The sequence below is a fragment of the Pteropus alecto genome, unplaced genomic scaffold, assembly GCF_000325575.1.
Source record: "Pteropus alecto unplaced genomic scaffold, ASM32557v1 scaffold246, whole genome shotgun sequence".
In the NCBI taxonomy this organism is placed as follows: Eukaryota; Metazoa; Chordata; class Mammalia; order Chiroptera; family Pteropodidae; genus Pteropus; species Pteropus alecto.
This window is the reverse complement of record NW_006437742.1, coordinates 1,526,281-1,553,725: the sequence shown is the minus strand read 5'-3', so window position 1 is coordinate 1,553,725 and position 27,445 is coordinate 1,526,281. Positions and strand designations below refer to the sequence as shown.

Genomic DNA, 27,445 nt, shown 5'->3' with positions numbered 1-27,445 from the left:
CTTGATCATTTTAAATGTTAGTACCCTAAATCTACAAGAAATTCTTTAGAATCAAGCAATAGTGTGACCATGAATCTATTTTTTTTCCGTTAAGGGTAGCAGAGATGAGCAGGTAGCTCATTAAACAATGGAAAGATATAAAATACCTTTCAATTAACCGCAATGGGGAGAAGAAAGTGAGCACTTATCTTTGCTGAGCTTAACAGACCCTAAAGTGAGTCTTTGTGTGTTGCCACTTCTCTGGCAGATCAAGAGCATTCACCTGTCAAGTGTCTGAAGTGGAACATTATATTCCAGAATACAAGAGATGACCTCGCTGATCAACCAATGTCACCAAGATTTCCCAAAGAATTTAAAAAAAAGAGAAAGTAAAAGAAATCTTCTCAGCGAATTGGATTCTATTCTAGAAGATGAAAGAGGAAGAAGACACTTTAATTGGAATTCGAGGTATCTTTTGGCATCTCAGCATTTATATTCTTCAGCTATGAGAGGGACGAAAGCCATTAAGAAAAATATTTTTAAACCATTTCTTATCTGTATCAAGGCTTCTTTAAAAATACAGCATGGTGACTATGGTTATAATACTGTAATGCATATTTGAAAATTGCTAAGTGAGTAGATCTTAAAATTTCTCATCATAAGAAAATTTTTTATGACTATAAGGTGATGGATGTTAACTGGACTGATCGTGATCATTTTGCAATGTATGCAAATACTGAATCATTATGTTGAATACCTGAAACTTGTTATATGTGAAATATTCCTCAATTAAAAAAAGATTAAAAAATTCCCAACCCTCAAAAATCCAATTTAAAATAATTCCTTCAAACAATGTTAACATTGGATAAAAATGAAGTATGATTATGACATATCACAAAAAGCTGCTTCTCTAAAATGATCCAGAAGTCATTTAATTTATCTAAGAGTTAGTTGTATCACACTGGATGACTAAGAATGTTTTATGTCAAAAAATAATAATAATAAGGTGTTCATTGTCCAGTACTAATGGGACTATATTTTGGAAATATTACAAAATTCCTTATGGCCTTTTAGTTACTCTAAGGATTCTTTTCTTCCCTAAATAGCAGTCAAAATGCTGTGAGCAGCTATTAAATAATTATGGGATTCTAACCCATTAGAGACTGCAGTGATTACGAATGAAATATATTTTAGCTGTGAAGCTTTGAGACACTTCATAAAAGAAGCAAAATGCCATGAAAATACTCAAGGAACTTTCAAATAATGGCAAGTATAAGATTTTCCACTGCCCATCCCTTTATTGTAGTGTTTGATGAATACTAATGGACATAACAATGGTTTGGTATATGAAGAAAAAAAAAAAGCCTATCTTCCACTCTTACCTGCCCCCTCTAAGAGAAGTAGCTCCATATATTTAAAACGAATAAAAAATTGGCTGAGATTGATTGACCCTCTGTCATAAGTGGTCCCAGAAGAGCTGGAGTTGCTGCAGTTTCAGTGACTGCCAATTCAGAAGACAGACATGTGACTGCAGCACTGCCATTAAGCCAACCTCAAAATAATGCTGTCGATTTTTACAAAGAGAAAGACAAGGGAAGGAACAGGTATTTGACTATAGTTACTATAAACTCTCGATTATCTATACTAATCAGGAGGAAAAGAGGCATAGATAATGTTAAACAATGGATAAACATCGAATATGTAAATTGGTCGATATCAGCACATGTCCAGGCACTCCCTAATTTTATACACATGTACTTGTCTCTCTGTCCCCTTTCTAGTTCAGTTCCATCGCAAATCGTTCTTTGTAGGTTAGAAGAAGAAAGGGGCCTGGTTCTCTATAACTTACTCATGGATATTGAGAAGTTGATTGGACAGTGTAATATTCTAATTTAAAGTGTAATGTATGATTTTCAAGTCACTTTTAAAGATAAGTTGATTTTATAAGTTAAATACATGATCCTATTACCATAACAGTTGCTATGTTTTGTTATAGAAAAAAAAAATTGTACCAGTGTGAAAGATTAAATCATAAAAACATTTCCCAGAAATCTTTTAAAATAGATTTCAACTTTAAAATCATTTAAAAAACTATACAAGTTTGAGATATCTCTTTAGCAAAAAAAAAAAAAAGTTATATTATTTTCATTGTTAAAGTAACACATATATTCGTTTTTTCTTTTTATAACTATTATTTGGATGTGAATAAAGGGACTCATTGAGAAGTTTAATCTTAAAATTTCTCAGTCCACAGATCATTTCAGCAGACCTGATTCCATTAACTATTAAAAAGCAAAATAAACCACCATTAACAACAAAATACCTCTCTTTGACAGCATAATTAAAGCCTGCCACTCTCCATTACTTGATCATGTCATTTCCTGATATGAAAAGGGAAGGTTCTTTGTGTGGGAACAGCAAAAGGGAGCCCACAGTAACAAGAATTACCAGTCCTTTCCCATTCTTTATCATGGCCTCCCTTATCTCAGTTGAGAACCTATATGAGATCTCATTGCCTCTACAGCTCAACTGACTTTTTAGCAGAAAAGTAACTCCCAGTAATCCTTACTCTCCACTGTCTTACTCTTCTTACCATGTTGACTGAGAACTTTACCCAGACACCTAGAACTTACATCTCACCCAAAGTACTACCATTATCATACCCCGTCATCTACTGTTAGGTACATAATTATGATTTGTTTTTATATCCAGCGATGCCTATATCAGAATTCTTTTAATAGCACACCATTAGAAAGACTACTGTTTTGGTAATGAAGAAATTTGGATTCTTGTCCTAGCTCTGCCACTAATTAGCTGCGTGTTCTTAGGGAAGTCATTTAACTTCTCTGGGACACAATTTTTTCATTTATATAAAATTCTTTGCAGAGCTAACAACTTTAATTTTATTAGTAAGAAAACATTGTCTGAAAGCCTTGCAATTTTATTTATGACAAAGAGGATCCCAGCCAAAAGAAAAAAAAATCACTATAATCTTCCTTACAGCCCTAATTACAATTTGACACTCCCCGCCTCAACTCCACCCAAGAAGCATTGTTTATTTTAGGAAAATATATAACAGACAGGAAGACAACTGAGTCAAACTTTGTATAATTTCATTCCTCAGTGTTTTCCAGCTATTGACATTCTCCCACACTCAGCTATTCTTACAATTTCTCTTGGTAAGTGGTTTTCAATGATAATCTACCTGGCATTGCCTTCTCTAGACCCAATTTAATGGTGAGCTTTGAACCAAATGATAGTTTCTGCCTGCCCTCTCTCCCCATTCCCCCCAACACAGTGAACTCTGATAACCAGTTCTGCCATTATCATTTACTGACCAACAACCATGCTCCAGGCACTGCTCAAGGAAAATTCAGCATTGCTTGTTTTAATCTTTACCATAACCCTGAAAGGTAAATATTACTTCTCATTTTTAAAATGCATATACAGACAGATTAAAAAACAGTTATGGTCACACAACTATTAAGCGGTAATACCTTGACTTGAATCCATATCTATCTGACTTAGATACCACTCCTCATCAGGTAATTCGTACTAAAGAAAGAATTTAACCTCCTTCTGATTATTCAAAACACAGTTTCGAAAGGAACAGGTCATTTCTTCCTCTAAAACAGGAGATAAGGAAGTAAAGGTGGATGATAATATAGGTATGACTAGAAGGTAAAGAAGTTGAAGAAGTTTATGGTTTATCTCTATTAATGCAGAGAATGAGGAATCTAGAATGCCAAATGAGAAAATCTGTATTATTTTCATACCACATCTTTAAAAATAGTAACTCTGAATGGCTAACTAGTCCCCATTTGTCTCAATTATTGACATCTCATTAAATTTCATATTTAGGCAAAGTCTATAAAAATCATGTCTCCAACTTTTATTTTAAATGTATAGAAAATTTGAGAGAATAGTAAAAATCACAACCTTGTACACCTTTTACCTAGATTAACCCATTGTTACCATTTTGCCATAAATTGCTTACTCTCCTTTTCTTCACAAATGGTTTTGGCTGAACCACTTGAAAGAAAACTACAAACATGACACTTCTCTAAATAATGTAGCATGTGGCTTCTAGGAATAAAAAATATTTTCCCACATAACCACAATAACAAACATAGGAAAATAAAAAAAATCCTTAATATCATTTAATATATAGTCCATATTGAGTTTCCCCTAATTGTTCTAAATAATGTCTTCTTGATTGTGATGCAGTATCTAACCAAAGTTAACATGGTAGACTTGATTATTATGTTCTTTTTAATCTAAGACAATTCCCTTAATTTTTGTTTTAAATTTTTTGTTCCCCATGACTGCCATTTGAAAAGTCCAAACCACTTATCTTTCAGAATGTCTCACACATAAACTGATTTTCTTGTGCTTTGATTCAGTTAAACATTTTAGATTAGAATACTACATTATCTTTCAGAACATCTCATACATAGAATATCTGGTTATTTTCTTATGTTTAGATTCAGGTTAAACATTTTTGATAAGATAATACATATGCAATATTGTGTATTTCTATCAATAGGTACATAGTGTCAAATTATCTCACTATATTAAATTTCATCACTTGATTAAAGTAGTACTTGTCAGAGCTTTGAAAAGGTGCTTTTTCTCCTTTGTAATTTTTCAGTTATCTGTGGAGAGATATTTCTGATACCATGTAAATATCTGTTCCCCAGCAATCCTAAGATCAATGGTTTTAATATTCATTGGTAACCCTTGCCTGAATCAGTCATTATGCTGGGGCTGAAAAATGGTGTCTTTCTCATTAAACTGTACAATTAAAATTAGTGAAATTTATGGTATGTAAATTATAACTCAATAAAACTTTTAGAAAAATAACTCAGTAACTTGCAGTGTAATTTGGTCCATTTCTTGCTAGCATATTTTTTTTCTGCCAAGAAATGACTGAGAGATGCAACATTTTATAAATGAGGTAAGATATAGGGTAAGTTTAATTATTTTAATGATGATTCTCTAATTCTGTCATTCCTTCTACAATTATTAGTTGACATGCTCCTATAAAGACTTTTCCCTGTTCCTCATGTTTCTCTCTCTTTTTTTTTTTTTTTTTGAGTATCACTGTAGACTCATTGGTTTCCCCCAACCCCATTGTATTATAATCCATTGCTGTAATTATTCTTTTTGATGTTTAAGCCATCCTAATTTGGCCAGTAGAAGCCCATTCGAGCACAAACTTGTGTTCTTATATAACCTCCTTAGTCTTTAAACAATTTTTGTTTTCTGGCATAAAAAGTCCCAAATCCACCCTGTGCTTTCCCTGCCTGAGACCTGAGATCAAATATTTCCCCAAGAAGTCTTGGTTCCTTTTAATGGGAATGGTATTTATAAACCAAAATCTAGGTGCTGGATGTGCGCATTGGTACTGAGGTATGTCACTGCTTCTTGGCCCTTTCCATGAACATAACAAGGAAATAGGAATTCCTACAAATCAAATTCATAATACAAATATAAAGGAAGGAAAGGAAGAATATCTTATATCTCTTTTATCTTTTAATGAAAATCTTGGTTTCTATTATCACTAATATACTTATGCATTTGCTTTATCCTACAATATATATAAAATGATAGCGATGTTATAATATATGTATATAGTATAATTCTGAAACTAACAGTAAACTTCTTAAGAAAGTTTAAGGTTTCTTTGCAGTTCTTGCCGTCATTAAGTTTACATCCTAGTAAGGATGAAACACTATGTTCAAAAGTTATCTGGACTGCATGATATCATACATTAGTTACACAAGTTTGTTTGGTTTTAGTTGGTATCCAATTTTAACATGTGTCTTTCTTCCCATTATTTTTGGCTTAATTCTAATGTTTGAGTATTTAAACTTTTATATAGCTCAAATGTCAAAACTGTATTAAAAGGTATCCTCAGAGAAGTCCTGTTTCTATCCCCTATTTTCATTAGTTTCTAGCTTATCCTTCTGTGTTTCATTTTATAAAAATAAGAAACTACAGTTCTTTAGAACTAATGTAGACATACTACCATTTAAACAACACCCCTATAACTAAGCTCTTATTTGAGTGTATTTATGGTGCATGAAATTTGACTTGTATCATATTTTCTACTTTCGATACAAATAGCTTGGTATACAAATAAACTCCTACCTGAATTCTGGATAATCCATTGTAGAGAGTCCAAATGAGCACTCAGAATTTTGCAGATCTGCTGGAACTAAAAACACAAACAAGAATTTTAGATTATGATTATTCTCATATGATAAACAAAAAATAAATGAAAAACTTGAAATTAGACAGTGACTTTTCATTTCTTCTAGAAGGAAATGGACTGAGAATATATTAAATATTAACATCTTTTTTTCATTATTTCATATTTGTACTGTTCATCACATCTAATTATTTTGCAACTGTCAAGAATCTGATTCCTATAATTCAATAAGAAACTGAACACTACAGTACAAAAACAAGAATATTAAAAGACATTTCACGAGACAATTCATATAACAAAGTTTAAATATTACCTCTAGTCAACCAAATCAACATTTTTATTGTGGTATAAATTGACATATGACATTATGTTAGTTTCATGTGTACAACAGAATGATTTGATATTTGTATATATTGTGAAATGATCACCACAATACTGTCTAGTTAACATCTGTCACCATACATAGTTACAAAACTTATTTTCTTGTGATGAGGACTTTTAGATCTACAATCTTAGCTATTTTCAAATATTCAATACAGTATTATTAACTATAGTCACTAGGCTGTTTATTATATTCCCATAACTCATTTATTTTATAAAGTTTATACCTTTTGACCCCCTTCACCCACTCCTACCCTCCACCTCTGACAACTACCAATCTGTTCTCTGTATCTATGAGCTTCATTTGTTTTCATTTTTAAATTCCACATATAAGTGAGATCATACAGTATTCGTCTTTCTCTGCCTGACTTATTTCATTTAGCATAATGCCCTCAAGGTCATCCATGTTGTCACAAATGGCAAGATTTCCAAATCAGCAATTTTTAATAAATTATGTTGTCAAGTATGTGGTGAAAATAGGCACATTCATATACAGTCAACAGTAATATAAATTGACCCAACCCTTAAAAATATAAATTTTTACAATACATATCAGAAGTCTTAAAAATATTCATACTTTTTAATCCAGTATATTCTACTTGTGGGAACCCATCTAGAAGAACTATTCAAATCTAAATATAACTAGCCATTACAGGGCAATTTTATAATGGCCAAAAATTGGAAACAATATTTCCATCAACAAAAAAAAATATTATATTTATGGTAAAGCTACCTCTAATGAAATATTATAGACATATTTTCAAAGAATGGTTAAAATTTGGGAGAAACACAATAAAAAATATTAAATGAAGACACAATACAAAACTTTATATAGCTATATTTCTAATGCTGTTTAAAATGAAAGAAGTTTTTACCAGCATTGCAAAAAGACTTGAACGAAATACACCAATATGTTAGCAGAGTACTGGTAATATAGGTGACTTAATTTTCTTTACAGATTTCCATATTTTCTAAGCTTAGTACACTAAATAAGTATATTCTAATAGTAACACTGTAATAAAAATTCTAAACATTTAATAAAAAAATTGTAACACTTTTAATGAATAGTATAGGAAAGTCCAAGATAACACTGAAAATAAGAAAAAAGGAAAATGTTTCCATACCTAAAAGAACAGTGTGTAATGATGACGGCAAATTTAGTAAGAGTCTAATATAACGAAAACTATATAACTTATAGTAGAGGCAGTGAGTTTTTATAAGAAAATGTGACCGAACATCATACACTCTAATATGGACATATTTAATAAAAATATTAGCTATTTATCTCCCCCTAAAAATGGTCAAAATAAAGAGGTAAATCCTGTCACTGTGAATACTTTTAAACATAGTTGCTCTTTTTCTACCCTGGTATATGGCTCACGGTAATGAAGCTTTGTTGATTTGCTTACAATAAATTATCTACAAGAATATTATTGTTTGGCAAATGTTTTCTCTGCTTACTGTCTAATAATTTATGCTTTCTGAGAAAAGAGATGAATTGTTGCTGATCTCTTGCTTATTTTGTCCTGCTCTCAAGCAGTAATTATCCTTTAATTCGCCCATCTTAAACATCTCAATCACCCTTGCCAGGAAAAATGAAAACAAAAGACTAAAACCGTTTACTCCCCACTACTAAAATAAAATAAAACAATCCAAGGCTAAGTAGAGAAAAAAAGATAAGGATAGAATTATAGTCTCCTTTTACTTATTCTGTTCAGAATACTTCTCTTCTTTTAATTCAACACAGAGAGAGACTAGACATTAGCTCTGCCACATGTCTAAATCTGCATATACTTATATGTGTATTAAAATTCTATTACAGCAAAAAACAATTTCGAATTTTGGAATCACAACAGTGATCTAATATTTCATTAAAAAGAAAATCTGTATTCTGTCAACTCTTGATCATCTGTGTGAACACAGGAAGATGGTAGCATGGATAATCCCAGACTAATTTATATTTGTCTTTGTTCAACTTTAGATTCACCCAAAGTAGAGAATGGAGTAATTTTTATAGCTGGAGGGGACTTCAAGATCATTTTGTCTACCTTTGACATTTTGCAAAAGAAGGAGCCAAGACCCAGAGAGATTAAGTGACTTCAATGAAATTCTTGTGCTTTCTCAACTACATTATATTAATAATTATAAAGAGACAACCATGCTGTCTCTTTATAATTATAAAGCTAGTAATATGTATGTAAAGAACTGTCTGTATATAATTGGACAAAGAGCTTACTAAAGAATAATTACCAGTTTTTTTATATGTCATGTACCCAAATCCTGGCCCTACTCCTAATTATAATCAACTGATAGAAAGCATGATGGGAGCTCCCACAGTAGGCAATTCCTCCTACTATTACTGCCATGGGGTGGGAGTGGGGAAAAGGAGGATTCCATTTAAATGCTAGGACAACAAGGAAAGTTAGAGTAAATAAACTCTTTAATTAGAGTATAGATAAAGGTAAAAAAGGAATCTTTTTTTTAACTGCCAAATTCATTCAAAATTTCTCAGCTCTGTAATTGGAGCCTCAGCTGTATATTCCCATGCTATAATATGTTTACATTATGACTTAAGTAGGGGCAGGTGGAAACCTAATAACTCTATGTAACCAAGTTTCTATGGAAAAATGCATTTTAAGTTTCAAATAGTTGACTTATCAAACTTTAAGATATAACCTAATCATAAATTAAGGATTGCCTGGATATACATAACAGACTCAAACATATATACTCACATTTATATAAATATGTAGATAAACCTGTAAAAGGACGAATGAACTAGCTAATGAGTAAGTGAATAGAAAAATAAGTATAGGTACCGATTTAGTTATGTGAAGAACAGGTGAAAACACCAAAAATTTAGGAAGGGAAGTCATTTTTTTACCATCCTGGAAATAATCACAAAAAAACTCATAACATGTTCTGCTGCTAAATATTTCCTGTGCCACTAACTACCCCTGAGAGCTTCATATCTCTGGGGGCAGATAAAGATATCTATAGAGGACAGGAGAAGGTGACTAGCTAAAAAAACACAAAATGCTAATTTCATACTAAACCTCGGTTGTCTAAGTACATAAAGCAGTTAACATACCGGGCCAGTAGTGTTAGCAAGTCTTCCAAATATATTCAGGTGCTCAATAATGCCCCTAAGTTCCTGGGTCATTCGTTTCAGCTGAGCATCTACATTTTCTGCTAATTTGTAACTGAAAAGACAGGTAAAATAAAGGGATTAACAACAAATGTTTTCTCCACTGATGTATCATTACTGACATACAAAGATGATATTGCCAACTGGATTTGCCCCAGTTCCCCTACCTTCTCAATGGGTCTCAGTTATGACTAATGGCACATTTTTATGGATGCAGCATTCATGATCTTATTACCATATTCTACAAAGACTCCAGAGGTGAAGTCTTTTATCCACCTTGATATTTTTACAGTCACCTATTTACCCTCTAGATAATGTTCTGAAGCAAAGGAGCTCTAAAACAAAGGAACTCTTTTTGATGTCAAAATAAATGTCCCATATGACATTTAGATAGATATATTAGAGTTATTTGGTGTTTAGCAATATTTATTAAGTGCAGAGATGTCTTCAATGACTTTGAATGCATATATTTTCAAAGTAAAACCTTATATTAATATACTCCATCATCCAACAAAGATGTTTTGAGAAATGAGATTTACAATAATCAAGGGCAGATAAATCCGCTAAGTTCACAACAAATTGATTAATTGGCCAAATTCTCAAGATTTCCACCCAAACTGTTTACACACACACATACAAACATACACACACACAGACAACCTAGTCAATGAATATATTTATGAGATTAAAATGACCAAAGGGTTTTTCAACCTTAATGTCTATAAAAATTAAAGGATTCAATTAGATTGATTAATAACTATCTGCTGTCTTTCTGTTCCAAAGTTCTTGTAGGCAACTAGTTGCCTAGATTGTTGAAGATTCCAGTAGAGAGTCCATCACATTATAAATCTGACTACATAAAAGCAATTGGAAAAAAAAAACAACAACTAATGTTTCAATTATTTCTTCAAATTATAGTTCGGATTTCATGGCCAAAAATACAACTCCATGTGTTTCAAAACAAACAAACAAATAAATAAGCAAATAAATAATAGAATGCATAGAATGCAATGCAAATAAGATTCATAAAAGCTGAACTACAAAAGCAGAAATGGAACAAGGGTCCATACAGTTAAAGCTGTACTTACTACATTTAATGTACCCACAAAAATGTTAACTTGCCAACCTCTTAAAAATAAGCTCAGTCTTTACTCACTAATAAGCCATTTATAAAATGAATCTGATTTAATCTCAATTTAGTTTATGTAGCACATTCATACACATTTTCCCAAGAACACTTTATAATGTGGCCTGATTACCAAATCTCAATTCCAGAGAGAGAAAGTTACTGTGGGAATATTGGCAATGTATCAACCAAAGGTAAGGACTGAATTGCAAACAAATAAAATATATCCAGCCCAAGATATTGACGAAATCATTCAATTTTTGAAAGCTATGAAGTTTGCTCCCAGATTAACAAATTGCCTTTAAAGAGCAAATAATTTATCACTGAAGCAATTGCATGAAAATTAGGTTTAGAAGAGTCAACATAAATAGTAGACCAAAAACATCCCACATTACTATGACAACACACATATAAAATTTGTATTTCTAATTTAAGAACAAACTTGACAAATATAAAAATTTACAGTGGTCATATATAAGCTTGAGATTAATAACAGTCTATAAAATGCCATAAAACAAAACTGTCAGAACGATTATTTTCAAGCATCCTGAAAAGATAAACAGAAAATAGTCAAATAAGCTCATAAATGGCAAGTACAAGAACTTGTCCTTTTCTACCAAATTTTATTGCCTGCCTTTCAATTCCATTTTCTCCCCTTTTTTTATAGTTAAGTCTCAACCCCGTTCCACAATCTTTATTTAGTTACTTACATCCTCTCACAATCCTCATCTTCATGCTGCTGATAAACAGACCCCCTATGGCCCTTCATAGTCACCACTAGAGGAGTCAAGAGATCTTCTAGTTCATTCTGCTGTGACAGGACAAAATCCAATTCTTGTTCCAGCCTGAAAAAAGAAACAAGTGAAGAAAAAGGCTGGCGAAAGGAATTTGAAGTGACAAAATAAGTGTCAATAAACTACAATTAGGAAAAACAAAACAAAACAAAGAGAACTTTAATCTTTCAACCTGGGGAATCTAAGGTATTACCTTTTCTGATCCAATTTTGCTTTTTCCACTTTTCTATATAAAGTAGTAATCTATAAAAAAAAAAAGGATATAATAATGTAAGTATTTAAATTTATATTATAATTTTAAGGCAATATTAATTTTCTCATATACACTTCAAGTATAAAAGAATTCCTAATTCAGGGCACCTATTACCTAAGGAAAATTTTTTTAAGTCGATCACCAATATTGGAATAGAAAATTAACCACAAAACACAGATCTATTCTCATGTTCACCTGAAAATACTTGCACAATGTTTGTAGATTAGTGAGAATATCTTCTTACCTTCTCACCATTCTCGTTCAAAGTATAGTCCCAATCATTGACTTGGGTGGCCTTGTGAATAAAGTACTCTTGATCCTCTAACTCAAGGCTCCATTTGTTTACCAGATCCTCCAGGTGACCATATGTCATCACGGGAGTTACGATTGCACTGAAAAAAAAGGAGGCAGTATGATTATATAATTATACTTTTAATAATATGATCAGATTTTTTAAATGAATAACATACGAGGACTTAGAGAAGAAAATAAGACATGAAGAGTTTCTCAGACCTGCTCCCCAACAAAACCACCACAACTGGAAAATATTATTTTAAAAACAACCATTCAAAGTCTCTGGAAATTATCCTAAGGAAATATAGCAAATAAAGATTTATTACAAAATCTACTAAACCTCAGTGAGAACAGCTGAAATCTGTGCCACAACCTGCTCCCTTCCTTACCCCTCAGCTCAGCACGATGGTAGCTCCATTCTGTGTAAGTGTGGCGAAAGAGCTAGGACTCCCTCTCCACACATGACCGATTTCAGGTCTAAGCAGTACCCTCAAAACTGAATAGGCAGCTGAGGTTACTGAGGTTCCATCCCCCAATAGGCAGAACCAGGCAAAATTCCCATTCCCCCACTAGCTGCTATCAAAAAGGCTGAGCAGATAGCTGATCTTTGATCCCCTGACCAGCGGAACCAGGCAATGTTTTGATTCCTCTGCTGAGACAAGGGTTAGCAGGGTGGGGAGGAGAGGGAATCATCAGTTCCCTGCCCGGCAGAGGCAGGCAATGTTCAATTCCCCTACCAGGGTACTGTCATCAAAATTCAGTGACAAAATGAACCTAAATCCCCACCCAGCAGCAACAAAGCTTTAAAAGGTAGAGCAAGACAGGGTTAGTTACCATTAAGTTCTACCCCTTGTCTTTAGTGTCAGTGGGACCCAATGGGGAAGTAACCTCTATATCCACCTGGCATCACTGAGACTGAACACAGTACTATAATTAGGGGCTGGTAATGACTCCAATTCCCAGCACCCTTACTGTCATCAAGGCTCAGTGGAAAGCTTAACCTCCACATCCATTGGAAAAAAGAAACAAGACTAAATGAGGCAAGACAAAGCAAGGCTAGTCAGCACTCTGTCCCCTTTCTCCCCAGAGCCTGTGTCAGCAAGGCCCAGTAGACAGGGAGCCAAGCTTTCATACCAAACCAGAATCAATGTGGCTGAATAAAGTGATATGAGGCAGAGTAGTTGACATCCTGCTTCCCCTCTCTTCTTGTGTAAGTGGGGCCCAATAAAAAGCCGAAATTCTGCTTCTACCCCACAGGGACTAAGCAGTATCAGTTAGTCCTCTCTTCACTTCCCCTTGTTCCGAGTTCCTGGGGGTCCAGCTGGGAGCTGAGGTCACATTCCCACTTCGAAGCAATAAAGTGGTGTGACACAATGCCCGTCTTATATGGGGAAGATATCAAGAGGGCTGAGGGAGGAGCTGAACTTCCACACCACCCATTTGCATTGAGGCAGTGTGAGTCAGTGCTTTACTTTTGTTGGAGTGGTATGAGCAGGGTCCAGTGGGAAGCTGAACACATGAACACACCCAACTCTTGCACTACACCTCCACAAAAGGATTTGTCTGATTTAAAAAGATTTAAATAAGATGTAGACTCTTCTAACGTAATAGACAAAATGTCCAGGATACAACTGAAAATTACTCATCATATCAAGAACCAGGAAAATCACAACTCAAAAGAGAAAAGACTATAGACGACAACATCGAGAGTTATCAGATGTTGGAATTATCCGGAAAAAAAAAAAAATAAAGCAACCATCAAAGAAATGCTTCAACAAGCAATTATAAATTCTCTGGCAACAAATAAAAAATAGAAAATCTCAGCAAAAAAAATTAGAAGTTATGAAAAACAATCAAATAGAAATTATAGAACCGAAAAAATAAAATAACTGAAAAGGCTCACATGAAGGGTTCGACACTAGAGTGGAGATGACAGAGGACAGAATCAGTGAACTGGAGGATAGATCAATAGAATTTAAAGAACAGCAGAGAGAAAATAGGCAAAAAAACTGAAAAAAAATCTCAAGGACCTGGAGGATAGTAATAAAAAGTGGTAATATTGATATCATTGGAGGATGATACATTAGAGAAGAGAGAATGGAATTAAAATAGTATTCTGAAAAATAAAGGTTGAAAATTTCCCAAATTTGGCAAAAGGTATAAACTTATAGATTCGAGAAGTTGAGCAGACACCAAACAGAATAATTTAGAGAAATCCATGCGAGGACATGCACAATACATAAAATTCTGAAAACTAAAGATAAAGAAAAAAGTCTTGAAAGCAGCCAGAAAGAAAGAACACATTACTTAAAAGGGAATATCAACTTGAATGGCAGCAGATTTCTCATCTTAAACCATGGAGGCTAAAAGGATGTGTAACAACATTTTTCTTTCAATAACTGAAAGAAAAAAAAGAACTGTACCAAGATTTCTATATGCGGTGAAAATGTCCTGCAGAAATGAAGAGAAAGTATTCTCATGTAAAATAAACTTAAGACAATTTGTAGCTAGCAAACCTACCCTTGAAGATCGGCTAAAAAGAAAGGAAATGAAAATAGAACTCCTGAATTTCATAAATGAAAGAACATCAAAATGAATAGAAAGTGTAAATATAACTATTAAACTTCTCATGAGTTTCTTAAATCATATTTGATGGTTGAAGCAAAAAGTATAATACCATGTAATGTGGTGTTCAATGTACATGGAGGAAATACTTGAGAAAATTATACTTAAAAAAGAAGATTAAAGGGAACTAAACTGAAGTAAGGTTTTACATTTCACCCAAAGTGGTAGAATGTCAATATGACTAGACTGCTATAAGTTATTGTAATACCTAGAGCAACAAGTAAGAAAATTATACAAAGAAATATACTCAGAAATACTAAAAATTGGACAACGTGGAACCCTAATAAATGTTTGAATAACTGAGAAGACGGTTAAATAAAAGAGAAACAGAAAAACAAAAACAAAGGTAACAAAAAAATAATAAAGCAGCAGACTTAAGCCCTAACATATCAATAATTATCTTAAATGTAACTGTGCTAAAAATCAACTTGAAATGGATTAAAGACTTAAATGTAAGACCAAAACCATGAAACTCCTAGAAGAAAATATTGGACTAAAGCTCCTTGAGACATGGGTCTTTCTAATGATTTTCTGGATATTACAACTAAAGAATAAACAATAAAAATAAAAAATAAATAAGTGAGACTATGTCAAACTAAAAAAGCTTCTGCACAGCAAAAAAAAAATCAACAAAATGAAAAAACAATCTAAGAAATGAGAAAAAATTATTTGGAAATCATATATCTAATATGGAGTTAATATCCAAAATATACGAAGAGCTCATTTAACTCAAGAGCAAAATAACAAATAACCCAATTTAAAAAAATGGGCAAAGGACCTGAATAGACATTTCTCCAAAGAAGATATACAAAAAGCCAACAGGTACATAAAAAGATGCTCAATATCACTAGTCATTAGGGAAATGCAAGTTAAAATCATGATGAGATATCACTTCACACCAATTAGAATGGCCATCAACAAAAAAGACAAGCTAACAAATGCTGGCATGGATGTGAAGAAAAGGGAACCCTTGTGCATTGTTGGTGAAATTCTAGATTGGTATAGCCACTATGAAAAACCGTATGGAAGATCCTAAAAACAATTAAAAATAGAACTACCATATGATCCAGCAATTCCACTTTTGGGAATGTATCCAAAGGAAACAAAAACACTAACTCAAAAAGATATCTGATCTCCCCAAGTTCATAGCAGCATTATTTACAATGGCCAAGACCTGGAAACAATCTAAGTGTCCATCGATGGGCAAATGGATAAAGTGATCAAAAGATACAAACTTCCAATTATAAGAAAAGTAGTACTAAGGATGCAATGTACAATATGATGACTATAGCTAACACTGCAGTACGATATATAGGAAAGTTGTTAAGAAAGTAAATCCTGAGTTCTCATCCAAAGGAGAATTTAAAATTTTTTTTTCCTCTTTTCTTTTCATTGTGTCTATAAGAGAAGATAAATGTTAGCTGAACCTACTGTGGTAATCAGTTTACAATATATGTAATTCAAAACATCATGCTCAGTATGCCTTAAATTTAAACATTGATGTATATCAATTGTTTTTCAATAAAACTGGGAAAAATGTAAATGTGCTAAATATACCAACTAAAAGACAGAAATTGGCAAATTGGATAAAAACATTATGATCCATCAATATGCTGTCTACAAGAAATTCACTTAAGGACACAGATAGGCTGAAAGTAAAATGATGAAAAAAGATATACATGCAAGATTATTTTTTTAAAAAAAATGGCTATATAAATATTAGAAAAAGTCAGTTTTGGAAAAAAAAAAAAAAAAAAAAATTACCAGGGTCAAAGAGAGACATTATCTAAGATGAAAGAATCAAAGCACCAGGAAAGTCAAGAATCCTAAACATGTAAGCAACCAAATGGCAGAGTCTCAAAATACATGTAGTGCAATTGATAGAGCTAAAGGAAGAAACAGGTAAATATGTAATTACAGTTGGAGACTCAAAAAGCCACTCTCCACAACAGAAAGAAGCACTAGAAAGAAAAGCAGAAAGGATACAGATCTGAAAATACAATGAAGCAACAAGATCTAATTATCATTTATTGAACACTCCACTCAACAGCAGAAAACACAACTTTCAGGAGTCCATGGAATATTGGCCAAGAAAGACCATATCCTCATCCATAAAACAAACCTAAGAAATATAAAAGAACTAAAGTTATACAGAGCATGTTCTCCAATGATAATGGAATCAAACTAGAAACCAACAAGGAAATAAAAAAAGAAAATCTCCAAATACTTGTAAATCAAATACACTTCTATATAATCTATGGGTCATAGAGCAATTCATAAAAGAAATTTTAAAAGCTCAGTTGACCTTGAACAACATGGAGGTTAGGGGCAACAACCCTTCATGCAGTTGAAAATATATGTATAACTTTTGACTCTCCCAAAACTTAACTACTAATGACCTACTCTTGACTGGAAGCCTTACCAATAACATAAACAGTTAACACATATGTTATATTTTGTATGTTATATGTATTATATACTGTATTCTTACAATAAAGTAAACTAGAAGAAAATGTTATTGAGAAAAATAAGGAAGAGAAAATACATTTACAGTTTTTATTTTTTTAAAAATCCACATATAAGTAGACCCATGAAGTTCAAACGAGGTTGTTCAAGGGTCAACTATACATAGAATTGAATGAAAATAAAAATACAATATAACATAATATGCACACAGCTAATGTACTGCTGAGAAGGATATTTATAGTACCAAATACTTATATTAGAAAAGAGGAAAGGTCTCAAATCAATAATCAAAGTTCATACCTCAAATAACTAGAAAAAAGAACAAAACAAACCCAACATAATCAGAAGGGGAAATAATAAAGTGTAGATATTAATAAAATTAAAAATGAAAGCAATAGACCAGTCAATGAAATAAAAGCTACTTTATTTCACTGGGAAAAGATTAATAAAATTTGTAAAAGAAAGGTACAAATCACCAATATCAGAAATGAAACAGGAATATGTCTATAGCTATTAAAAGGACAAAAAGGGAATACTATGAGCAACTTTACACTCATAAAGTTGATAACTTAGAAGAAACAGACCAATTCCTTAAAAACCATACACTACTAAAACTCATAGAAGATGAAACAGATAGCCTGAATAGTCCTAGAACCATTGAAGAAATCGATTTACAACTTAAAAGGCCCAGAGGTTTCACTGGAGAATTCTGCCAAACATTTAATGAATTAATACCAATTTTCCACAATTTCTTTTATAAAATATAAGAGAGAGAAATACTTCATTTTATGAGGCCAGAATTATCTGGATTTATATAAAAACCAGAATTAGAATTTAAAAAGAAAACTAAACTACAGACCACTATCTCTCATGGACTTAGATATAAAAGTTCTCAAGCATAATACTAGAAACTGAATCTAAAAATATATATAGACCACAACCAAGTGGTTATTTATTCCACATATGCAAATCTGGTTCAACATTTGAAAATAAATCAGTGTAATCCACCATACCATCAAGCTAAAAATGAAAAAGCTTAAATTAAGCATTTAACACAAATATGTCTAGTTGATTTTTGAGAAAGGTGCAAAAGCATTTAAATGGAAGAAGATAGCCTTTCAACAAATGATGCCGGAAAATGATGGGCATCCCTAAAAAAAAAAAAAAAAAAAAAAAAAAAAAAAAATTCAACCTAAAACTCATACTTTATACAAAAATTAACTCAAAATGAATCATGAGCTTAAAATGTGAAATGTAAAACTATAAAACTTATAGAATGAAAATAGATAATCTATGGTATCTAGAATTAGGCAAAGAGATCTTATATTTGACACTAAAAGAATAATCCATTAAAGGGAAAATTGGTAAATCAGACCTCATCAATTAAAAGTTTTTGTATGGTAAAATACGCTATTGAAAAGATGAAAAGGCAAGTTATGGAGCTAGAAAAAAGTTTTATAAACCACATAGCTGATAAAGAACTGGTATCAAGAAAATATAAAACTCTTAAAATTTAATAGTAAAAAAAAATTGAAGTAGAAAAAATACAAAAGACATGAACAGACACCACCTCAGAGGATATACCGATGACAAACACATGAAAAGATGTTTAACATCATCAGTCATCAGGGAAATGTAAATTAAAACCACATGAGATACCACTTCATATCTATTAGAGGGGCTAAAATAATAATAGTGACAATATCAAATCCAGGCAAGAATGCAGACAAGCTGGATCTCTCATACATTGCTGTTGGGTGTGTAAAATGGCACAGCCATTATGGAAAAGAACTTGGCAGCTTCTTAAAAAAAATAAACATGGACCTACCATCCCACCCAGCAACTATACACCTGGCCATTTGTCCCAGAGAGACTATATGTACAAAAAACCTGTACACAAATGTTCATAGCAGCTTTATTTACAATAGCCCAAAACTGGAAATGACCTAGATGTCCATCAACAGGTAAATAGTTAAACAAACTATGGTACACCCACAATACTGTGGAATACTACAGCAAAATAAAAAAGAACAGACTATTGATGCATGTGACAACTTTATCTCAAGGAATTATGCCTAATGAATGAAATAAAAAAAAAACCCTACCATCCAAAAATTGCATACTTTATGATTCCATTTGTATAACATTTCAAAAACTGTCAAGATTATAGAAATGGAGATCAGACTAATTGTTGCCCGGGGTCAGGGAAAGGAGGGGAGGATAGTGAGTGTGCCTATAAAGGGGCAACAGGAGGAATTCTTGTGGTGATGGAACTGTTCTGTATGTTGACTGTATCAATGTCAATATCCTGCATGTGATATAGTTTTGCAAGATGTTATTATTGGGGGAAAATAGGTAAAAACACCACAGAGACTTTTTTTTTGTATTATTTCTTAAAAGTACATGTGAATCTAAAATTATCTCAAAATAAAAAGTTTAATAAAAAAAAGGACAAAAAGAGAGGAACATGGCATAGACTGTAACAATACAGATGCTGGAGCTTGACTACCTGAACTTTAATCCTGGCTCAACCATTACCAACTGTGTGACCAGGGGCAGATCATAAAACCTCTATGTTCTCCAATTTTCTCATCTATAAAATGGAAATAAAAATATTGCCTATCTTATAGGGTTACTGTGAGGATTAAATAATATGACATCTGTAAAGCATTGTCAAGTTGCTAAACATATAGTAATCGTACAATAAATATTAGCTATTATTAATAATAGAAATAATTTTATTATAATGGTATTCAGAAGACAAAAGTGTCCTGTTGGTTGTTCATCTTCCCAAGCTACAAAAATCCTTTCTCTAACTGCTCTTTCAACTCTGAGTCGTTTACCTATTTTTCAAACACTATTCTAAAGCTATACAAACAAATTATGCCTGTGTACAATGTGTAAAATGAAACTCACACAAATTTTTAAATATATAGGCTTACTTAACAGTTGAAGTAAAAGGTATAGAAGCGAAACCGACTGGAATAGTGTTATTAATCCCAGGTGATGTCAGAGGTTTTAGACTGAAGGCCAAGCCACTGGTGGTTGTGGTTGTGGTTGTTGTGGTAGTGGTAACAGTGGTAGTGGTGGTTGTTGATGTTGTAGCTAGAAAATAAAATGTAAAATGTTAGAAAGGAATGAGAAACATTTTCATTCAGTCATTGATCAGTCAGGATAAAAACCATATACACATTATTTGAACTCAAAGTTGTATGGATTTGAACTCAATGTTGTTGTAATGCGAAGAAATATATGTCAGGCCAAGTATCTGGATAAACCTCCCTGCTGAAAACTAACACTCCTGGATAAATTTATAGAAAAATAAAATTTACAACCTAACCAGACCTTCAACCATTAAAGAAACTGAATCAATCCCCAAAACTCTTCCCATGAAGAAAACTCCAGAACCAGATGACCTCACAACTAAGTTCTACTAAACTTTCAAGGAAAGAATTGCAACCTTATACGAATTCTCTGTACATCCATATCCTTGCATACTTACATGAATACATTTGTGTAATTAATTTCTAGAAATGAAATTACTGGGTTGAAGGGTCAGCATGCTCTAAATTTTATATATCTTGCCAAATTGCCATACCAAAAAGATTTTGCCAATTTACATTCCTATCAATAGGAAAGAATATCTGTTTCTCTACATCAAAGCCCATACAAGGCATACATCTTTGCCAGTCTAATAGGTAAAAGTCTCTCAAAATTTTATCTACAGCCTAGGCCTGTCTCCTGTGTGTCTTTTTCTATTGTCATCTCTACTAGAATGTCCTGCCCTCTGTAGATGAAATGCTCAGTATACTTCATGGCTTAGCTCAAATTCCTCCTTCCCCATGTTTATTGCTCATTTTTCTTCTATTCATCGTTACATCTTGGTTTTCTGAACTTCTATAGCACTTTTGTTTTTTCCTACACCCTAAGCACTTAAAGAACAATGAACAGAAAATTGTGGCTGGGGTGGACTGGAATTTTTTTTTTTTTTTTTTACATTTTGGTTCTCTGTAATTTCAAATGTTCTTGTAATTAATAAATGCTACTTCTATAACAAAAATTGTTACCTGCCAATACACATGCACTGCCTATTCTAAAGGAAATTGGTCTACTCCATTCTTGCTCAGGAATCAGGCTCAGACACCCATTCTTTATTCTAGTAACTTTGTCCTTTGATCCTGGTTCACAGTTGTTTGGGACAAGGGTGGGCATCTGAAGTATGGGAAGCCATCCCATATGCTACTGCCAGTCTATGAGAAGGTCTGGCATAAAAAAGCTGTAGCCAGATATAAGATGGGTCAGAATCTTATTTTCAAAAATTTAGAGCTATAGAAAGAAACAGACTATTGGTAGAAATCTGGAAATATTTCCAAAAGTGTAGAAAGAATCAGACTATAGGCAGCGGGAGTTGGAAGGACTGACAGAGAAAGAATGCGAAGTAGAATTAAGGGGCCATGAGCAAGTCAAAATTAAGAATAAGCTAAAACAGTAATGCAGAAAAAGGGGTAAGGAAACCAATGGGAAGTTAACAAAAGAAAAAAGAAGTTGACAAAGGGAGAACAACTGAATTATGTTTATGTCATATTAGATTCTGGAGGTCTCTATAGCTGCTTTTTGAACAATTTTTAAGTTCCAATTTTATTGAAGTTCAGTGCCACAACAATATCTGTATTAGATTCCCACAAGATTCCATTTCCCATTTGGCCACAAGGATCCTTATAATACCCCCCCCATTCTTTGTGCTGGCCTCTGTGAGGATGGAATGAATGCCACAGGGAAAGATGATGCCCAATCATAAAGGATCCTTGTGATCACTATTAGTCAAAACACTGGAGAGACTACTTGGATCTTGTGTGGCATTATTTACAGCCATGTCACCCCTTTCTTCATCTGAGAATAACAGTGTTATCTAAAAATAAATCTTTCCCCAGAAATTCTAAAAGTTAATGACACCATCAAGACTTCATTCATTCAAACACTGGGCAACTACTATATTCAAAACTGGAAAACAATTAAGTAAAAAAATGAGTCCTTCTTGTAAAGAAGCTTATCTTCCCCCAAAGATTTTTTTAAAAAGTAATTATTATTTTATGACATGAACAGATATATAAAGATGATGTATACTTAAGAGAAAACAGCAAAATCTAAGATTATGTGTGTGCATATATATACACACATATCAAATCCCATTTTTGTAGAAATAAATTTAATGAAGTTTTGTGTGTGTTTGGAAACAAGGCTGGAAAGAGAAACAATAAACCGTTCTCTCTAGAGGGAATGACATATATATATGTATATATGTATATATATACATGTGCATGTATATATATATATGTGCATGTATATATGGTTTTTATAATTTAGAAAAAGCAAACTACTATTCCTACCACTAAAGAAACAACTAAGTAGGCAAACAAAATACTTCCCAGAGATGATGAGTGATACCTTCAGGAAATTAATATCTGTCAGCTTAAACATAAAGGAATCATGAGTCATAAAGAATGGTATGATTATTTAAAACTTTTTATACAGTATTCATCTTTGTTTCTGATTTTTTATGCCATTTAAAAAAGGTATAAATTAGCTCTGGCAGAGGTGAGGAGGGAATGTATAAAAAAAATAGCTCTGGCATAAGAGATAATATTTAAATAACAATAATGTTTCAATTAATACCAAAAGAGGCAATAGATTTGGGAATAAAGGTTCTATTACACTCTGATTTTGCAAGTTACAACTTTGGTCTAACTAAATACAGTCAACTCTACCTATCTGTATAGTAAAAGGGAAGCACGGTTCTATAAATAAGAGAAAATAATCGCATGCCAAATTTGGATTTACATTTAAATAAATCTCATTCTGATGGTCTTAAAATCATTATATAAAATAGTGAAAACATCCTTTCAAAGATTCTACTGTCCAGTTTTCCTATCCTGTCCATGCTGGGAATGGACAGCATTACTTTCTCAGACTCATATAAAAGATGACAGTGGTAACAAGCAAACTTGTCTTAAAACTTGCCGATTATACCTAAGGTGGAGAATAATCCCGAATGGTTATAAATTTGCAGACACAGACACTTGAAAGCTACTCTGTAAGGCTGATTTGTGAGATGAAGAAAGTGATCAAGTGAATATACTTAGGGAGAAGGAAAAGTGAGTAGGGGGAAGAAATAACTCTGGGTTGCAGGTGTAGAGTTGAGACTTATTTGATGAAGAGGTGGGTAAGTACATAAGATAGTGGTGAATAAAATGGCAATAAGGGGTGAGCTGATAGCAAAGGTACCAATTTGCAGGAAGGAATTTGAGACTTAGATAGGTAGGGGTGGGCAATGGCAGAGTCACCAAAAAGCCTGTCAATTAGTATTTCAATGACTCAATATTTCACTTCATCTCTAAGTAAACTTTTAAAAATAAAAACAAACAAGACTTCCCTAAAATGGAGTCTGATTTAAATGGTAGGTTTAAGTGGCAATTGTCCTCTAACTTCCTGGTTCACTCTAGCTATAAGGCAATGGGTAACCAAGTTTTCTTCAACCTACAACCTAACTAGCTCCTAAGTGACAGAAACAAATTTAGGTTAGGTCTACAGAAACTCTTGTAATCAGCCTTAGAAGGTCAACTTTAATGTAGGTCAAAAATTAACTTTTAGAGAAAAAATTCTATATCAATCTCAATATATTGGGTCAATTTAAACACTATTATCAATAATAAAAATACTTAAGTTTAAAAGTTGATAAGAATTTGATAGTTGCTTTGATTGTAGTTATCTCAAAGAAGTAATATCACTGATATCAACTGTCTCATTCTACTCTCTGGTAATAGTATTGCTGTACCTTTTGAATACTCTGATGAGGTGATCAAAATCTACTTAGTCCTGTAAGCAACAGAATACAACCAACTTACTGTCTACTATGCAGTACATTTCCAATGAGTGCCCAAATATGTCCCAAAAATTCTAAAAACTTACTAGATACAGTAGATGCTGCTCCACCCTCTCCAGAGAATTTTAATCTAAATCCCATAGTTATATCACCAAGCATTCCAGCTGAAGTTGTTGGGGCACCAACTGCAGAGAACAACATAATATTACTATTATACTTTTAAACAAAAATATTGAGGGATTTATATAGTCTTTTTCATCTCAAGGGTCCTTTAGAAGCTTTTGGATAAACTTCAAAAACCTATGGTCAATCCATTTATATGAAATGTGCAGAAAAGGCAAGTCTGTGGAGACAGAAAATAGGTTAGTAGTCATCTGGGGCTGAGAGATCTTATTAGGGTGGTAGAAATGTTCTAAAACTGGATTATAGCAATAGTTATACAACTCAGTAAACTTATTAAAAACGCTGAACTGTACACTTAGGACAACAAAGACAGAAGGAAAGGTCTGAGGACAAGTATTTGATTAAAAATGGAATTCATTCAACAATTTTAACTCCCAACCTCGGACATGGTCATATTCACAAAATCTATTGTAGTTGAGAAAGATATTGCTTACATATATCAAAAGGTTTCTAGAATCTCAGTCATGTCTCAAAATTAGAAATTTACTTGATAGAAAATACAACTCAAGTGGTAACCAGCAATTTTAACTGTTTACCTATGCCAACTGCACAAAAGGATGGGGATGGTAGGCCACTAGTTTTTACTCTCAGCTAAGCATCAGCTAGGATTACAATAATAAAGTCTAATGATGAACATCACGGCCCTGGGAAGATACCTCGAAAACACAGTCAACTTATATAGACCTGTTAAAAAGAACTACCTAACACATATACAGAATTCAATATCCTTAACATTTGCTTTTATTCTGCTAATGGAAGATGTGTAGCAAAGAAGTTGAGGTTGCAAGATAATTAATGTCCCACTTTTTAGCTCGAAGCATCCAGATGTTCCCTTCAAGGGGGGAGGCCATAAGACATCACATAGTGTCAATTAAAATCTCAAATTACAACTGGTCCTTGTCATGTAACCCTTCTGATATGTAAAATGTAAGGAATACGAACTTGGTCTGTATAGAAGAATATACTCTAACAAGGCTTCAACTTTTATTTCCTATTTTATATTATTCGCATGGATAATAAGACTTTTTCCCTTCAGACATACTTGGCAAAACTCCCACTTCCTATTCCCATTAGCTTCAAAAAGTTTCAAAACATTACAATGTTAATGAATTATATGCTTAAAATTATCATTTTAGGCTATAATAATCATGTTAATATAAATTCACAGCTAAAGCCATGACAGTTAGGTTGTTAAACAAAGCTACTATTGCTATCAGCAGTTACAGATGGGTTCAAGCATAATGATAATTTATGAGATGCAAGAGACCCACGGCTTATATTGGAAAATTGAGTTAAGTGGTCTCATGCAAAATAACAATATTTTCTTTGCAACCAGTAACTTACATGAGAGCCCAGTAGCAGCAGTGGAGGTGGAAATATTTGAGATTGATGTAAACAGCATGGTGCTGGAACTAGTAGTGATGGCAACAGTGGATGCTGGAGTCAAACCTAAAAATCAAAGTAACAAGTAGAAAAAGATGTCACACTGGAAACTACAAGATATTGTTGAAAGAAACTGAAGAAGACACACAAAAAAATGGAAAGTATTCCATGTTTATGGTTGGAAGAATTAACATTGTTAAAATGTTCATATTACCTAAAGCAATATACAGATTCAGTGCAATTCCTACCAAAATCCCGATGGCATTTTTCACATAAATGGAACAAAAAATTCTCAAATCTGTATGGAACCATAAGACCCTGAATAACCAAAGCGGTCCTGAGAAAAAAAGAACAAAGCCAAAGGTATCACATTCCCCAGTATGATACTGTCAGAAAAACAGATACACAGTCCTCTGGAACAGAATTGAGAGCCCAGAAATAAACCATATATATATATACAATAAAGAAAGGAAAGTCTCTTCAATAAATGGTGCTGGGAAAACTAGACAGCCATGTGCAAAACAATGAAATTGGACCACTATCTTAAAACATACATAAAAACAATTTTTAAAACATCACTATAACAAGGTTCATTTATATGCAGAAATAAAAACAAAGCAAGGAAAAGCAGATACCCTGAAATCTCATAAATATGACACAGTAAAAGCCCGGTTAAAAAAAATAGTTCATTAGTACTGTTTAGGATAGCCAGCCCTCCAGCACCATTGTAATAAAGAAATTCTACTGTACTACAAAAGTAAATATAAGAGGAGGATCCAATTCCAGAATTGCACATTAGAGGTCCTGGAGACCCATTCCCAAGTGAAACAACCATAACTGATAAAAAAATATATTAAAAAGTTTGAAATCTCTGAAAATGGTCCTAAAGGTATATAGCAAATGAAGAAACATTTATTCAAGAAAATCTGCTAAAACTCAGTAATACCAATGAGAGTCTGCGGCATATGAGTTACAACCCACTCCCTTCCTCCATCCATCATCCTCCTCACTTTGATGAGCTACCCTTGCTCACCTAAAGCTATACTTCAGAAAGGAGTGGCCAAGAAGACTAGACTCCCTTGTTCCCCAGCTCCCGCTCAAGGAATCCACTATTCTATTTGGAGGGTCAAGTAGCCAGAATTTTTCATCACCTCCAACACAGAGTTATAGTGCTGAAATTCTTGTGAGTACAGCCAAGAGTTACGGGCTCCCTTCTTCCATTCAGCCCCCAAAGGGCAGAGGCTCTGCACCAGGCACAGCAGGCAGAGAATACTGGGGTGCCACTACCCTTACCTTGCTTGCCTTGCCCCAGCTCACTTGTAGGGCTGAGGTTCCATGCCTGAAGAGATAAGCAAGAAGAGGAGAGGCAATTTTCACTGCCAAGAGCCCAAAGCAATGGTTCAAAGATTTTGCTCAGGGATAAAGGCAGCCCATAAGAACATAGATCTTCCCAAAAGAGCTGACCTTATTTGAAACAGAGTGTGAGGAAATTCAAGCCAAAGGACTCACTCTCAAAAAAAAAAAAAAAATGGAGATTTGGGTGGTAAGCAATTAAGAGGAGGCAAATAGGCTATACTATTTGGAGGGCTGGCTATACTAAACAGTACTAATGAACTATTTTTTTTAATCAGTCTTTTACTGAATGGAAGAAGGGAGCCTGTAACTCTTGGCTGAGGCAAATAGTTTCATGAAAGCAACAATTTAAGCTATAGGCCAGCT

At 33.2% G+C, this 27,445-nt stretch overlaps 1 protein-coding gene across 3 annotated transcripts in view; it reads right to left on the bottom strand.

Moving 5' to 3' along the window:
• The window catches only part of NUP62CL (nucleoporin 62 C-terminal like), a 66,252-nt gene that overhangs the window by 7,954 nt on the left and 30,853 nt on the right, over positions 1–27,445 (bottom strand). For 2 of the 3 annotated variants that reach the window (XM_015591644.2, XM_015591645.2), the window contains exons 2-9: positions 25,688–25,792; positions 24,247–24,345; positions 20,223–20,385; positions 12,140–12,287; positions 11,836–11,885; positions 11,559–11,693; positions 9,666–9,777; positions 6,133–6,199 (exon numbers count right to left, since the gene is read on the bottom strand). In XM_015591644.2, the coding sequence (XP_015447130.1) occupies positions 6,133–6,199; positions 9,666–9,777; positions 11,559–11,693; positions 11,836–11,885; positions 12,140–12,287; positions 20,223–20,385; positions 24,247–24,345; positions 25,688–25,745 (832 nt within the window). In that variant the 5' untranslated portion in view covers positions 25,746–25,792. The remainder of the gene's footprint in view (positions 1–6,132; positions 6,200–9,665; positions 9,778–11,558; positions 11,694–11,835; positions 11,886–12,139; positions 12,288–20,222; positions 20,386–24,246; positions 24,346–25,687; positions 25,793–27,445) is intronic. The other variant, XM_015591646.2, reaches the window with a different exon arrangement.